Source organism: Camelus dromedarius, chromosome 6 (assembly GCF_036321535.1).
Source record: "Camelus dromedarius isolate mCamDro1 chromosome 6, mCamDro1.pat, whole genome shotgun sequence".
NCBI lineage: Eukaryota > Metazoa > Chordata > Mammalia > Artiodactyla > Camelidae > Camelus > Camelus dromedarius.
The window spans coordinates 45,225,554-45,239,662 of record NC_087441.1 but is presented as its reverse complement, the minus strand read 5'-3'; the positions used below and the strand labels follow the sequence as shown (position 1 = coordinate 45,239,662).

Here is a 14,109-nt window from a genome sequence, read left to right as displayed (position 1 = left end):
GGGGCTCTGCGCTCCTCCCTCCCTCTTCTCCTGGACCAGCGCCGCGCTTTGTTGTTGAGGCTCTTGGGAGGGAGGAGGAGCCCGCTTGAGACAGCTGCGGGAGCCCGCTTGAGTTCTGGCTCCCAGCGCGCGCCCTGACACCCAGGCCCGCATCCCCGCGGAGCCGGGCCGCGCAGGCGCGCGCGCGCACACACGCACACGAGCACACCCAGGCCCGCCACCCAGCCCTCCCTCTGGGCGGGGACCCGCCCGCCGTCAGCCTAGGTTGAGGCGCCCTGCGTGTGTCTATAACTTTGTGCTGCTGCCGCGGCTGCCCTGCTCGTGGAAGGGAGGAGGAGGAATGTGGAAGGCGGCGGCGCGCAGGCCGACAGGCGGTTCTTCAGCCGGGCTGTGGTGGCGGCCCGAGTGCCTCTCCTTGGCCGAGGTTGCGCGCCCCCTCCTCGCCGTGCCCCGGGCCCGCGCGGGATTGTGCGTCCTCCCTCCTCGTCCCTGAAGGGAAGGAACCGAGGTAGGCGCCAGAGAGGTGCAGCGGGGCGACCGCCTTCTCGGTGACTCCGGATCTGCTTCCGAGCTGAGCCAGGCTCTTCCCTTTTCCCTCCCCGTGACTCGGTGTGCGCGCCCCCTCTTCTCTCCCGCTAGTGTTTTTAAATTAGGACTTGAGTGAAGGGGGGAAACTGTCAAGATGGCAGCAGCGGGAGCACGGAGGTGATGAACGTGCTAGTCCGGGTTTTCTGGCCGCCCGGGATATCTGGCGTTTCCCGACCTGTTGGAAGATTTACGTTATGACTCGCCCCTCCCCCCACCTTTACAGGGAAGTGGGTGGAGGGCAGAACGCCTGCGAGAAAATAAACCACACAAATCCCAAAAGTAGCCGTTCCTGCTCAGCTCGACCCTTTACAAACACCCGCCGAGCTGCTTGCCCCCCTTCTTCCTGTCTTCCTTTTTTTTCTGGAAGTGACATGGGCCTGTTTGCGCTCGGACCCAGGTTCGCCCTCCTGGCCCCCAGGAGAAGAGAGAAGGGAACTGCTGGCGCGGTCCCGGGCTCGGGCGCTCTGCTGTGAGAGGGGTCGCAGGGGATGCAGAGGCAGCTGGGCTGGGGCCGGGGAGAAGAGCCGAAGACGCCACAGACTTTGGTGGCGGCGTCGCAGGAAGCACTTGAGCGGGCCAGAGCGAAACATAAACAAATGCACGCTCGCACGGACTCTGGCTCCGACCGAGGCTCGGCTGCGCCAGCTCTGGCTGTTGCCCGCTTTAAAGGCGCGGCCGCGCCCCTCCCCCTTCCCCCGCCCCTCCCCCTTCCCCCCCGTCCAGCCACCTAGCCGTGGAGAGACCTGCAGCTCTGGCAGCCGCGGCGTTGGCGGCAGAGGGGGGAGGGGGGCTGCCCCGTGCGAGCCCGTCGATTCGCTCCCGTCTCCCCCGCGGCCTGGCCGGGGGGCGGCGTCTGCTGCGCCAGGTTCGCGGGACGCACGTCTCCAGGTCTGCCTGCTCCTGGGAGGCGGGTGCGGTGCAGTCGGGGCGCGGCGGCGGTGGGCAAGGACTCGCGGAGGACTGGGCTGTAGCCCGGGATAACCAACTCTCCTCTCTCCTCTGGTGCTTCCCTAGGCAGCAGCAGTAGCAGCGGCAGCGGTGCCCAGGAGCCTGAGCCTTCGCAGTGTTCTCGTCCCTCCCCCGCCGCACCCCGCCCCAGCGCGAGAGGAGAGCGCGAGAGCCCGAGCTCCGGGCAGGCGGGCGCCGAAGATGGCAGAGGCGCCAGCCTCCCCGGCCCCTCTCTCTCCGCTGGAAGTGGAGCTGGACCCGGAGTTCGAGCCCCAGAGCCGGCCGCGCTCCTGTACGTGGCCCCTGCAGAGGCCAGAGCTCCAGGGGAGCCCGGCCAAGCCCTCGGGGGAGGCGGCCGCTGACTCCATGATCCCCGAGGAGGAGGACGATGAAGACGACGAAGACGGCGGCAGTAGGGCCAGCTCGGCCATGGCCATCGGCGGCGGCGGCGGGGCCGGCCCCCTGAGCTCTGGGTTGCTTCTTGAGGACTCGGCCCGGCTGCTGGCTACCGGAGGGCAGGACGCCGGGTCCGGGCCAGCCCCTGTGACTGGCGCGCTGAGCGGGGGGACGCAGACGCCGCTGCAGCCTCAGCAGCCTCTGCCGCCGCCCCAGCCAGGGGCGGCTGGGGGCTCCGGGCAGCCGAGGAAATGCTCGTCGCGACGGAACGCCTGGGGGAACCTGTCCTACGCCGACCTGATCACTCGTGCTATCGAGAGCTCCCCGGACAAACGGCTCACTCTATCCCAGATCTACGAGTGGATGGTGCGCTGCGTGCCCTACTTCAAGGATAAGGGCGACAGCAACAGCTCTGCCGGCTGGAAGGTGCGTACTCACCTCGGGCAGGCGGCTGGACCCGCCAGGCCTCCTGCGCAGTGCGAGGCGCACCTTCGATTCCTGGGAGCGCGCCTGCCGGCGCCGGGGAGAGGGGTAGGCAGGGAGACTTTGGGCGTTCTGTGTGACCTCCGGAGGCGGGAAACCCGGGGGTGGCGATGGAGGCGGTGGGAGGGGGAGAGGAGGCTCCTGGGGAAGCCTCGGGCAAGGCCAGGTGTGGAGATGGGGCCAGGGACGCCAGCGAGGGAAGGACGGACGGACAGGAGTGCGTTCGTTGGATTCTCAGGTCAGCGCGGAGGAGGTAGGTCCACGGCCAACTTTGGAGTAGAATTCACCGTAGTGGAGGTGCGGAGAGGCCCCTGCTGGTGGAGTGAGGGGATGTCGGGGAATGTTTGGGAGTTGGTGCCTGGACGAGGGGTTAGATTTGTGGTCTCTTGCCGGTCTCAGGAGCATGGTGCGTTGTGACTAGCTGGATGAGAATCCTTCTGTTCAAGTTTCGGGTTTTTGGGTGTTAACTCCCACAGGAACATCGATACCATTACAAAAAGCGGTGGTTGTAAACCTTTTCCTGGCCGGCTCTCTTTCCTTGCCTGTGTTGACAACTTAATTTCTCAGAGATGTCTCAACGGTAAACCTGCCTCCGAGTAGCCTCAGAGATGATCTGGGGCCTGGAACCGGCCAGCCCTGCCACCTCAGAGGGAACTGGCAGCCCCTGCTGCTCCCAGTGAGGCGTGGACTCAGGCGCTGTTTGAGGCAGGGATTCCTGGTGTGGATGACGGGGTCCTAGCGGTTAACCTAGGCCTTGGGGGTGGGGTGGGGAGAGGGGGGTTTGCTGGCAGGGCTGGACCGTAATGGCTTCTACCTGTAAGTGAACCAAAGAAAGGCTCTCTACCGCTCCTTTTCAGCCTCTTGGGGCACTGGACACGTGGTAGGGAGAGGTGTGGAAAGGCCTATGATGTAATGACTTCCTGCAGTTGGACATCCAAAGAGATTAACTCCTATGCCCCTTCTGGGCTGCTGATACCCAGCTGCTTTACTCTTGCCAGTTCCTCATCCTCCTGGCCCCATCTCCCAGGCAAAAGAGTCCTCTGCAGTTGAGATATATATCGTTTATTAGTTGCTTCTATTGACAAGTTAGGTTTTTTAGTGTTTTTTTTCTTTGTTAATTAAAGAGGTAGTCGCTTCCTCCTGCTGTTACTTCTTACATTGTCTTTGGGGAGCCCTGCATCTGCCTGGGTTCCAGTGGGTGTATAAAATAACAGTTTGACCTTAATGGAGAACTGAAGCACTGGAGAGGAGTCTGATTATGAAAAAGCTAAAGAATTTAGTGTATTGACGTATTTGCATTAAAACTTTGCAAAGTGCTTTAAAAGTTTTTTTTTAATGGCTATATTAGAGAGGGCTGGTTTAGATACTTTGAAAGCAAAACATGTGTTTTGATATTGTTCCACAAATCTGTGTGTCCTTTTACAAATGTTGACATTATGAATCTTACATTTGATTTAATTTTATTGCTTTGCAAAGGAATGCCAGTTGTGTGATATGATGGCTATTTACTCAAAGAATGGGAGTTCCATTTCAAAGCAGTGCTAATGTGATACCATTTAAAACTGAGTTTCTAAGTGGATAGCAAGGGTTCATCTCAGTGTACAGTGTCAGTGAGAGGTGAGTTTATGGGATCTAAGAAGATGGATTTGGAATATTTTTCAGATTTCCCACACTTGAAATTTAGTCCTGCATGTTTTGAATTTGGTGCAAAGAATCTCTTAGCTAAAAGTTATTTTTAATTTAAGTTTATGTAGAAAAAGTTTTCACCTTTCTTATGATTTTAAGATTACAAAAGGAATTTTAACTCCACAAATAACATTTCTTATGTTGTGTTTATAGTTATAATACCAGTAAAATGGTATTTGTTTTTTGGTTTTTAGGTTTTTTTTATATTCATGTGAGAAAATGGTATTACCAAAAATAGCCATGAATTGAGACTGGATTAGTTATGTTTTCATGTAGCTTGCAGGATTTGCAATAGAGATTTCAGGCCTAGTCATAAACTCTGGTTTTATGTCCTAACCATTTTTGTGTCTCATGATTTCTTCTTTTCCTTCTCTGCTATCTCATCTATCTTTAACTAAAATCTTATGAATTATTGTAAATTGAAACTGTCAAGCCTCAACATGTTTAATACAGAGCACACATTTTATGATTATTTTTATTTTGAAAATTTACACCAGTTCCATTTCTGAGTATCATGTGAAAAACTAACGCTTAAAGACTATAGGGATATAATTTAAACAATTTTTTCGTGATGACCTTTATCAAAAGATGCAGCCATGCAGGAACTTCCAAATCTTTGATGGAGAAGGCCTTTTGAAACTGGGGCTGCTGGTTTCACATTCCAATTATGACTAATAGCCAAACTTTTTTGTGCTTGTGGTTTAGTGGGGGTGGAAGGAGAGGGAGAGGTCAGGAGCAAATTGTGACCCATTTCCATGCATCCAAGCTTCAGGAGTTGATTCCTATCATGATTAGTCATTTTGGAAACATGAATGTGCCTTTAAACCACACTACTTTCATCCTGAGTTATGCATTCAGGTTTTTTACTTCTAAAAATGTCTAGAATTCAGATTAATCTCCCCTAGTCAGGTGTGCACATTCACAGAGTATGTAGGGTCTAGGCCTTACTTCTTTTGTGGCTTTTTGGGCCATTGCATTGTGAGATCTTGTGACCAGAATTACCACCCTAAAATCATAGAACAAATTAGAAAAGAGGCCTAGGAGATCAGAATCGAGACCAGTGGTTCAAAGCCCTGGGAGCTTTTAAAAAATGCAGATATCCAGAGAATCTGATTTAATTGGGCTGGTGTGTGAGCATTGGTTGGTGGGGGTTTTTTTTGTTTTTTGTTTTATTTTGAAATTTCTCAGCTGATTCTAATGTACAGCTAGGATGAGGTTTGCTGATCTAGTTCACCCCCTTTTTTAATAGGTCAAGAACCTGATTCTTCAAGGTAATGACTTTAAGACCACACAGCTATTTAGTACAAGAGGTAATTAGTAGCCACTGTTCTAGAGGTCTTTGTTCTTTATCTCACTTTTTCTTTTTAAATTGATCTTTCTTTCAGGTTATTTACTGAGTAGTGTTACACAAGTAGATGTTACTTTCCTGAAAAGCGTATTTGCCTCTCAGTCTTAAAACATCTTGGTTATTATTTCAGCATCAGAAGGATGGGCATATATTGACGGAGGCTGAGTGAGTGCACAATGTTTGTCAAGCTGTCCAATGCCTATTGGTTTGGGTACTTAGGAACTATGAAGTGATGAAGGTGGCAAAAAAAGAGAGCATTTTAACAAAAGGAGGAAGCTCTTGGTTAACTTCAGTCTGTCAGATGCACACTGTGCCGGGGAGGAGGGTGATGGCTATCTCACAGGTCTCAATTAGGTATTAAAGTAGAAATGAATAATCAGATGTGGTTAAGAGGGGAAAAGTTTACATTTCCTTTAATTCCGATTAAGTTTACTTGCACTGCACCCAAATTGAACTGGTGAGTTCTCTCATTTCCTCCTGTCTCGGGCAGACCTCTGGAACTCTAAGGTTTACCTGGCCAGGCCCATTTATCGCTAATTCTCCTACACATGCCCACACAGCTTCATTTCCCCTGGGTCAGGGCACGATCCTGTTAAGTAGCCATGAGCTTCTTTGGTGGCTCCTACAATTTCACAGATGTAAGGTACTACGACAACTTCTGCTGCTGCAGAGGATGATTCTTCAAGAGATTGAGTCTTCCTTTCCCTGAGGGTGTGTCCTCTTACAGATTCTTCCCAAGGTGAAAAGATGCTGGTTCACGTCCTCACCATTCCCATTCTTCAGATGACTGCCTCTGGTTCCTTTGCAACGTGCTGTATTAAGAGAATGTTATTTTAACAGCAACTTTGATGTTTAAAAATATTTTTTTAAATTTCAAAATGACAAAGTCATAGTAATTCCATATTGGCCTCTAATTTTGACCTCAGTCACCTTCTGGAAAAACTCATCAAAGGACCAGTTATGGTCATGCCGTGTATGAGGAATCTGTCTTCTGCTTGGCCCATGTTGCCAGAGTGCTGTTTTGTAATTTCCTTTGGCAGTACTGTCTTCGTCAGTGATTCTCAGCTAACATACTTCCTCTTCCTATAGCAGCAGTACAGTAGGGGGACTGTTTTTCTTCTTTTTCAAAGCTGTGTCATCAACCTATGAAGTGAAGAAATTGGCCCTTTTAGACTTTGATCTATGAGCCCCGTGTAACAGAGAGACTCTTAAAAAGAAGTTAAGTCTTTGTTTTGATATGTTTATCTCCTTCTTAGAAAATGAAATGAAACTATGCAGACTTATTTTTAGGAGTTTTTAGGAGGGTTCTATTTTAAGAGAATGACACCATAGAAGAACATCTTGTAGTTAAACTTTTTAATACTTGTGATTCTTACTTGAAACCTGTAAGATATTTTTATTTGCAAAATTAGTGAGGAGGCTTTATCCCACTAAAAAATCATTTACTTGGCATGCAAAAAGTTTAGCAGATACCATTCATCCAAAGATCTTGACAGAAATGCAAAGGTAAGACTGTTTAGGCCTGTGCCTTCTGGTGAGGTACCCAGCTTACCGATTGCTGGTCAGATTCCATATTCCTGGGGCTGGTGAGAATATGGAATTTATTTTATCTTCACACCCATTCATCTTGTCTGTAGGGAACAGACTTGATCCTATTTTTGACTCGTTTTTCTCCTCACCTTTTCCTTTATCACGAATGGAGTGGCCCAGAGGGTCGCTTTGGTTTTAGAAGGAGCTGGGGATGACATATATGTAGGTGGGTGAGTACCAGTGGATGATACAGCTGGTGTACAGTAAGTGAGTAGAAGACTAGAAAGAGCAAACCCTTTTTACCCATTTGCATCTCATGCCATTTTATTCATTCAACAGATGTTTATCAAAGGCATACAGTGTGTAGGGCAGTCTGCTGGGTGCAGGGATATAGCGGTAGCACAAGGCAGATAAGGTTCTAGTTCACAGGAGTTGATGTTCTCCTGGGGGAAGACAGAAAATAAACATGCAAATCTGTGCTCTGTGAACTTGTCATTGCTGTCCCTTCTCTCTGCCTTTTTTCCCACTTGTACTTCTGCTTTCCTTAGTGCTTCAACTCTGTGGAGGTTACCAGAAAATGGCAAAGGTGGTGTTGAGCTCTGGCTGGGTCCTGGCTTTAACTCCCTACAGATCATTTGCAGCTTCCTTTGGAGATGCAAGACCACTGTCCCATGGCTCCTGTAGTTTGGGAGGAGCTGGGGCCTTCCCAAGTCCACCCGGATTAGAGTCCTCCTATGGCCGTGGACTAATCTGGGATCCGCAGTTCTGTCTCGTGGGGCCATAGTGTAGGACTGGCCGCCCTCAGAGTGGGTGTGGAACTTCGTACAAATTATCTGCATTGCCTTTTGCCTCAAATTCAGAACTAAAAGAAGTTTTAGAGTTCATCTAACTGCTTCATTTTACAAGTGAGGAAACAGGTTGGGAGCATGTGAGTGACTAGCTCAGGGACCAGCAGCTAGCAGGGGTGGAGTTAGGATTGTGTCCATGTGAGCCCAGGGCACTAGTGTTCTGTAATGCCTGTTGCTAACCATTGTGGTTTCGCAGCTGTTCGAGTCAGTGCCTCCATCTCTGTAGACTCGCCTGCTCTCCCTCCCCCACCCTCTAGGCCGCTGCATTGCTCCGTTTGCATTCTCCATCAGTGCCCTCAGCTCACCTTGCTAGAAAAGCCTACTTTCTTAACCCTGTCCTACCCTGCCCACCCCCGACTCCTGCCTGTTTTGTCATTTTTCTGTGACTCCTGTATATTCTCAAGTACAGTGTAAAAGCCTTGAAAGCAGGGAAGGTGTCTAGCTGAGAAAAGCATTTCTGATACTTGGAGCTGCTTCTGGGATCCTTATGTCCTCAGCTCATGAGCTTAGCCTTGTCCTGGGACTCTGACACTGAAAGGGGGTGATGTGATTCAGGAGTGAGGTGATGTCCTGTGAAGAGTCTTTTGGATATTGTAGCTATGAAGGTGGATATTGATATAATGTCGTGTCACTACAAAATGATGCCATCTAAGACATTTCTCGCAGTTTCTTGTTTCCTAGGGTAGAAGTCCTTGAAAACTTTTTCAGTGTTAGTCACTACCCATCACAGAAACTAAGAGAAGCCTAATCTGCCAATGACCTTTCCTTAAGAAAAAGTTGAAATCCAATCTGCCCTCTGTGTGTGGACCCTGCTTTATGCAGCATCCATATGCCTGTTTAGAAAGAGTCCCCCTGGCATTGTTCAGCCTAAAATTTATTCACTCGCTTCTTACAGGAACAGAGATCTTATGTAAAACTAAGCTATCTGTGATGTTCTGCATCTGGGGGATAAGTCCCAGATGTACTTGAAGTTTTATATTTATGGCTTGGAAGATGGAAGTCACATACAAAGGAAGAAGAGATAGTGAGTCTGTGAGATGGAGCTTTCCAGGGCCAGGCTGCAGCTTTTCCGAAGTAGTTTTCTGAATAGGTGGTTAGGCTAGTGATTATCATAGAAGACCCCAGTTCTGATCACGTCACTACCCAGACAGACTCAGTATCTCTAACCATTTTATTCTTGAGCAGACAACTTTCACTTCTTGGTATTGCGATTTCCCCAACTGGAAAAAGACGTGCAACAGCACGCACCCATAGAGTATTGTGATGTATCAGTCCTTCCTGTAAAACATGAATGTATGATTAGAGTATGTTTCAAGTTGGTTTTTTTTTCCCCACGAGTATTCATTTTCCACTTTTCTCTTGAACCTTTTTTTGAGGTTTTAATCTGGAGACTTTTTCTCTGCAGTGTGTTGTTCACTACTATGGGATAACATTACCAAGTACACCAACTTCTCTGATGGGCTGTGGGAGTTTCAGTAGTTGCTTCTGCAGTGTTGCCTGTGGTGAAAAAGCCAGGTTATCGTCTGGGGCTCACTGTGCCCAGGTGTCCAGATGCACCCCCATCCTGCCGGGGAGAGGTGAGCACAGAGCAAGGAAAGCTTGTGGCACACTTATAGGGGCAAGGCCAAGGTAGGAAGTGACCCCTGCCCCAAACAAATAAACGGGATGCATTAACTTTCCTCTGGAGTGAATCCTCAATAAATTCAACAGATGCCTTTGGCAGTTTTTAGTATGTGTTTTGTAATTTCTTATTTATTTATTTGAAGGCTTTTGCGTGTGTATGTGTGGGAGAATCCACATCATATTTCCCCTTGTGTTTTAGATGTCTGGTGAAATTAATTACTTGGCTCCTGAAGCTATTGAGAATTTTCTTTAAATTTAGAGCCAGCAGAGGGAGTACACAAATCTTTAAACTGATCTCAAGTTTTTTTCCCCCTACATGGCTCAAATAATATCTTGGTTAAGACCAAAAAAGAACTCTAATACATAGTGTTTCCATGTAGCCTTATGTCATCATTAGAAAAGAATAATTTGGAAAGGGTGGGTGTTTAAAAACCTAAGGTAACTTTTTAAAGGAAACTTTGGTCTTCTAAGACCCATGGTCCACTTCCTATCCCCAAATAGTTAAATGAAAGCATTTTTAACTGAAAAATGTCTCCTTGGCCTTCATCTTTTTGCGACTCCACTCTTGATAATATATGTGAATGTCGATCTCTACTTAATACCAGACTTCACAGTATGTCAGGTGTCTGGATCAGTGGATTGTTCTGTGTTTTTGTGCTATTTTGATAGAGACTTTTGATATTTTCCAAGACTTCATTTTCCTATGGGTGAGAGAAGGGCAAAAGCTACATTATTCCTAATTTAGAGCATCCACTGGAGATGACAGCTTTGAAATTTTTATAATGTAAAATCCTGTAGTTCTGTGCAGCTGGAATTTGTCATCTCCCTCCACTTTGCCCCATATTTTGGTGGTGGTGGCTTATTTCAATTTGGGAGCTGTATTGGGCTGAATAGTATCCCCTGCAAATTCACATCTGCCTGGAACCTCAGAATGTAACCTTATTTGGAAATAGGGTCTTCCCTGGGGGGTAAATTAAGATGAGGTCATATTGGATTCGTGTGGTCCATAAATTTGGTGGCTGGTGTCCTTATAAGGAGAGGAGAGGACATGCTAGATGCAGATAAGACCGAAGAAAAGGTTATAGCAGTGCAGTTACAAGCCAGGGAGCTCCAGATTGCCCAGGGCCTGGCAGAAGCTAGGCAGAGGCCAGGAAGGATCCTGCCCTGGAGCCTTCAGAGGGAGCATGGCCCTGCCAACATTTGAATTTTGGACTTATGTCCTCCAGAACTGTGAGAGAATCAGTTTTTGCTGTTTGAAGCCCCTAAGTCTGTGGTGATTTGTTTTGGTAGCCCTAGGAAGCAAGCACAGAAGCACAGGGATGGAAGAGAGGGGCAGGCAGGGTTGCAGATAGAGGCGGAGAATGAAAAGGGTTTATTTGTTTTTATTGAGACATGTTGGACATACAACATTATTAGCGTCAGGTGTACAACGTAATGATTCGGTATTGACGTGTGTTGCGAAACGATCATCACCATAAGTCCAGTTCACATTTTTTTTTTCTTGTAATGAGAACTTCTAGGGTTTACTCTCTTAGCAGCTTTCAATATGTATAATATTAACTATAATCAGCATGCTGTATTTTACATCCCTGGGACTTATTTATTTTATAACTGGAAGTTTGTACCTTTTGACTCCCTTCACCCACTTCACCCTTCCCAGCAAAAAGGTTTTGCTTAGATTAAAATTAAAATGTTAATCATTCATAGGCTACTTACTAGTAATTTAAATTTCTTCTCTCTTCATCCTGCTGTGAGGTGCAGGAGGGAGGCATGAGTTCCCCAGTGAGAACTACTAGAACCTGCCCCTCCCTCCCACTTCTAATAGCCTGTGTCATGGACTCCCTCCCTAACCCTCCTTCTCTCCTTATTGAATTTCTTCTTAGTCCATTTCGTGAAGCTGGTGAAATGGCTTTGCTTGTGGAGTGTGGACTAAGGCCATGAGACCTGGCTGAGAGCTTTGGTCTAGAAGAGTCAGTCTTTGTGGGGAGGGAGCCTCCTGGGTCCTCAGTGGACAGCATTCTTCCCCGTCCCAGTCAGGCTTGGGAAGATGGAGCTCCATCAGGGTGCCTCCCATCATGGTGGTAGTAAGGCCAGTTCATAATCTCCCAGAGTCCCCTGGGCTCCTCCTGTTCTTGATTCAAAGCCTTTCAAAGTCTTACAAACTTGAGGCTTCAGGCTTACGTCCCTTCTGTAGACATTTATGTCCAAAAAACCCAACATCCTGATGAAGCATAGAACATAGTCCTCACAGAAGTAGCAGCAGGTATTTTCTAGGTACATAGTAGGCCTTTGGGTGAATTGCTCAGAAGTATTTAAGAATCAGAATTGCATCTTTTCTCGTATTTTCAAATGATATTTTTGGGAAGGGGAGCCAGGGTTAAATATCAGTTGGAAATACTGTTTTTTACAGTAAAAGACGAGTGGACACAAGATTTTCTGAAGCCCAGTTATAATAATAATGATAATAAGAGTGACTATGATTTATTGAACACTTACTCTGTGCCAGTTACTCAGCTAAGTATTTTGCATGTAATGATACTCCTAGGCATTTAAATATAAATCCCAATTTAAAGACAAGGAACTGTTTCAGAGAAATTTAAGTAAATTGCTTAAGATTGAAACCCAGGTTTCTTTGGCTGTAGAACTTTTTCCTTTTCTGCTGCTCTACTGCCTCCTGAGTGTGGGTGGGACTTTTGGTGGGGGTGGGATAAAACAATAAAATTAAATAGCTGCCATGTAAAAAGTTGCTACTATGTGGCTCATTCTTTATATATAATCACCAATCCTCACGTTAACCTTCAGAATAAGGTCTTGAATGTTTTATCTTCCCAGTTGTGGCTGACTAACACCTCTCTGTACTGGTGGTGGGGAGTGGACATAGACCCGGGATTTAGGCTCCTTCTCTTGATTTTGCGCAAGCTAACACTTTTTGAGAATTCGGTCAGTGCCTGGGCTCTTAGTGGGGGAGTCTGATATGGGGATTCTCATTTCTGCTGGGTCACTGTCTTGTGTAACTGTGGTTTACTATGGGTCAGATACAAAGTGTACTAGTATTTAGAACTAATAGAGTGGTACACACTGTAGAAATCCTCAGGGTTGGGCTATTTCCTCTGAGAAATTTCTGCCTTGGGAGAACAAGGTATCTGTTTCTGTAACCTTCAGGTGGGTAGGTGAATGGCTACACCTCCACCAGGAAAAACGGATTTCAGGGGAAAAAAAAAGAACATTTATAAGAAGTTTCTAGCAGAAGTGTGGTTGCCAAATCAGAGCTCATAAAGATATTAAACATATTTTTTGAGGTGGTTGACTCTTTGCAGTGCAGTTACTGAGGGGTTTAAAGGCAAGCACCAAGACACAGACAGAAAATGTTGCATAATACAAGTTGCTGGCCAGGCTCAAGTGTTTATCTCTACTAAGGAGCTTACTGCTTTTGTCTTCAAGGTAAAAGTATGTATGGATAGAACCTAAAAGGATGGTTTTAATTGGCCGCTGGAATGCAGCACCCATGTGCCCTGAGATAAAGTATGGGTTGTAGAACACTAATCCCGTGTGTGTTGGAAAAAATTTCAGAACTCTCAGTTTCACAGTAAAGATAGGTGAGTAGTGTCTGGATAGTGTCCAGAAGATAGACTGAAACCCTATGATAAATGCGGAGCAGGCCGAATGGCTGTGCCCGATAACTGGATACAGCCAGGGTGTGGGGGAGGGTGGGGGGCCGGAGGCAGTTGCAAAGAAGGTTGCTTGGCCAACGTGGAATTTTAAAGGTGTAACTCTGGGCACAAACTTGAAGTTTAAGGAGGACATGAAATTATATCCAATACAACTTGTTAGATGAATCCTTGAAAATCAGTACTGGATTAAAAAGATCAAGTTAAGTCATTAATTCACATAATTCAAATCTCAAAACTGCTTTTTTCCTGAAATATCCTAGTAATTGATTTTAAAAATGATACTTCTTTCATCATAAATTATCTAAGTAATTGCCTTGGTTCCATATTTCATATTAAGCTTGGCTCAGTGATGTTTAAAGCTTCCTCCTCATCTTCTTCTCCCTTCTCTTTTTTATTTTTATTTACTTAATTTTTTTTTTAAAAACTTGATATAACTTACTTTTCTTCTAATACTGTAGTGGTTTCCTAAAGTAAAACATTTTCTCTAGATGTCTCCATTGGAACTTGTCATGTTGGTAAATTACTTTAAAAAATGCTATCTAATTTAAAACTCAGTTTTGCTGTATATTTTTCCTAGAATTTTCATGTTATATGATAGCTGACTTGGGGCTTCCTACCAGCATTCGTTTCCGAATTAAGGACTTACTAATCTCACCCTTCATACGTTTGCATCTTGCTCTGTATTTGGGTACCTTTTCCCTCCCAGCTTGGTAGAATGAGAAAGGACATATCCTTAATCATTAGTTATTTGTAAGAATGTTCCCATTGACAGCGTTAATTTGCCATGTATGAATATACCTGTCATGTAAATAAACAGTGACCACAGACTACATTTTAAGCAAGATAATTTTTTTTTCCTTAAGTAAATACTGAAACACTCCTGAATTTATTTAAAAGAACAATGATCAGTTAGTTCAGGGCATCATTTGTGTAACCCTGAGAAACCCGGAGTGGATGCTGGAAATGTTGTAGGCCTGGTTATTTTAAA

At 46.5% G+C, this 14,109-nt stretch overlaps 1 protein-coding gene across 1 annotated transcript in view; it reads left to right on the top strand.

The window, feature by feature from the left end:
- Window positions 1-249: 249 nt before the first annotated feature.
- Window positions 250-14,109, top strand: part of FOXO3 (forkhead box O3) — a 113,298-nt gene continuing 99,438 nt past the window's right edge. The window contains exons 1-2 of the mRNA XM_064486803.1: window positions 250-508; window positions 1,603-2,358. Of these exons, the coding sequence (XP_064342873.1) occupies window positions 1,738-2,358 (621 nt within the window). The 5' untranslated portion in view covers window positions 250-508; window positions 1,603-1,737. The remainder of the gene's footprint in view (window positions 509-1,602; window positions 2,359-14,109) is intronic.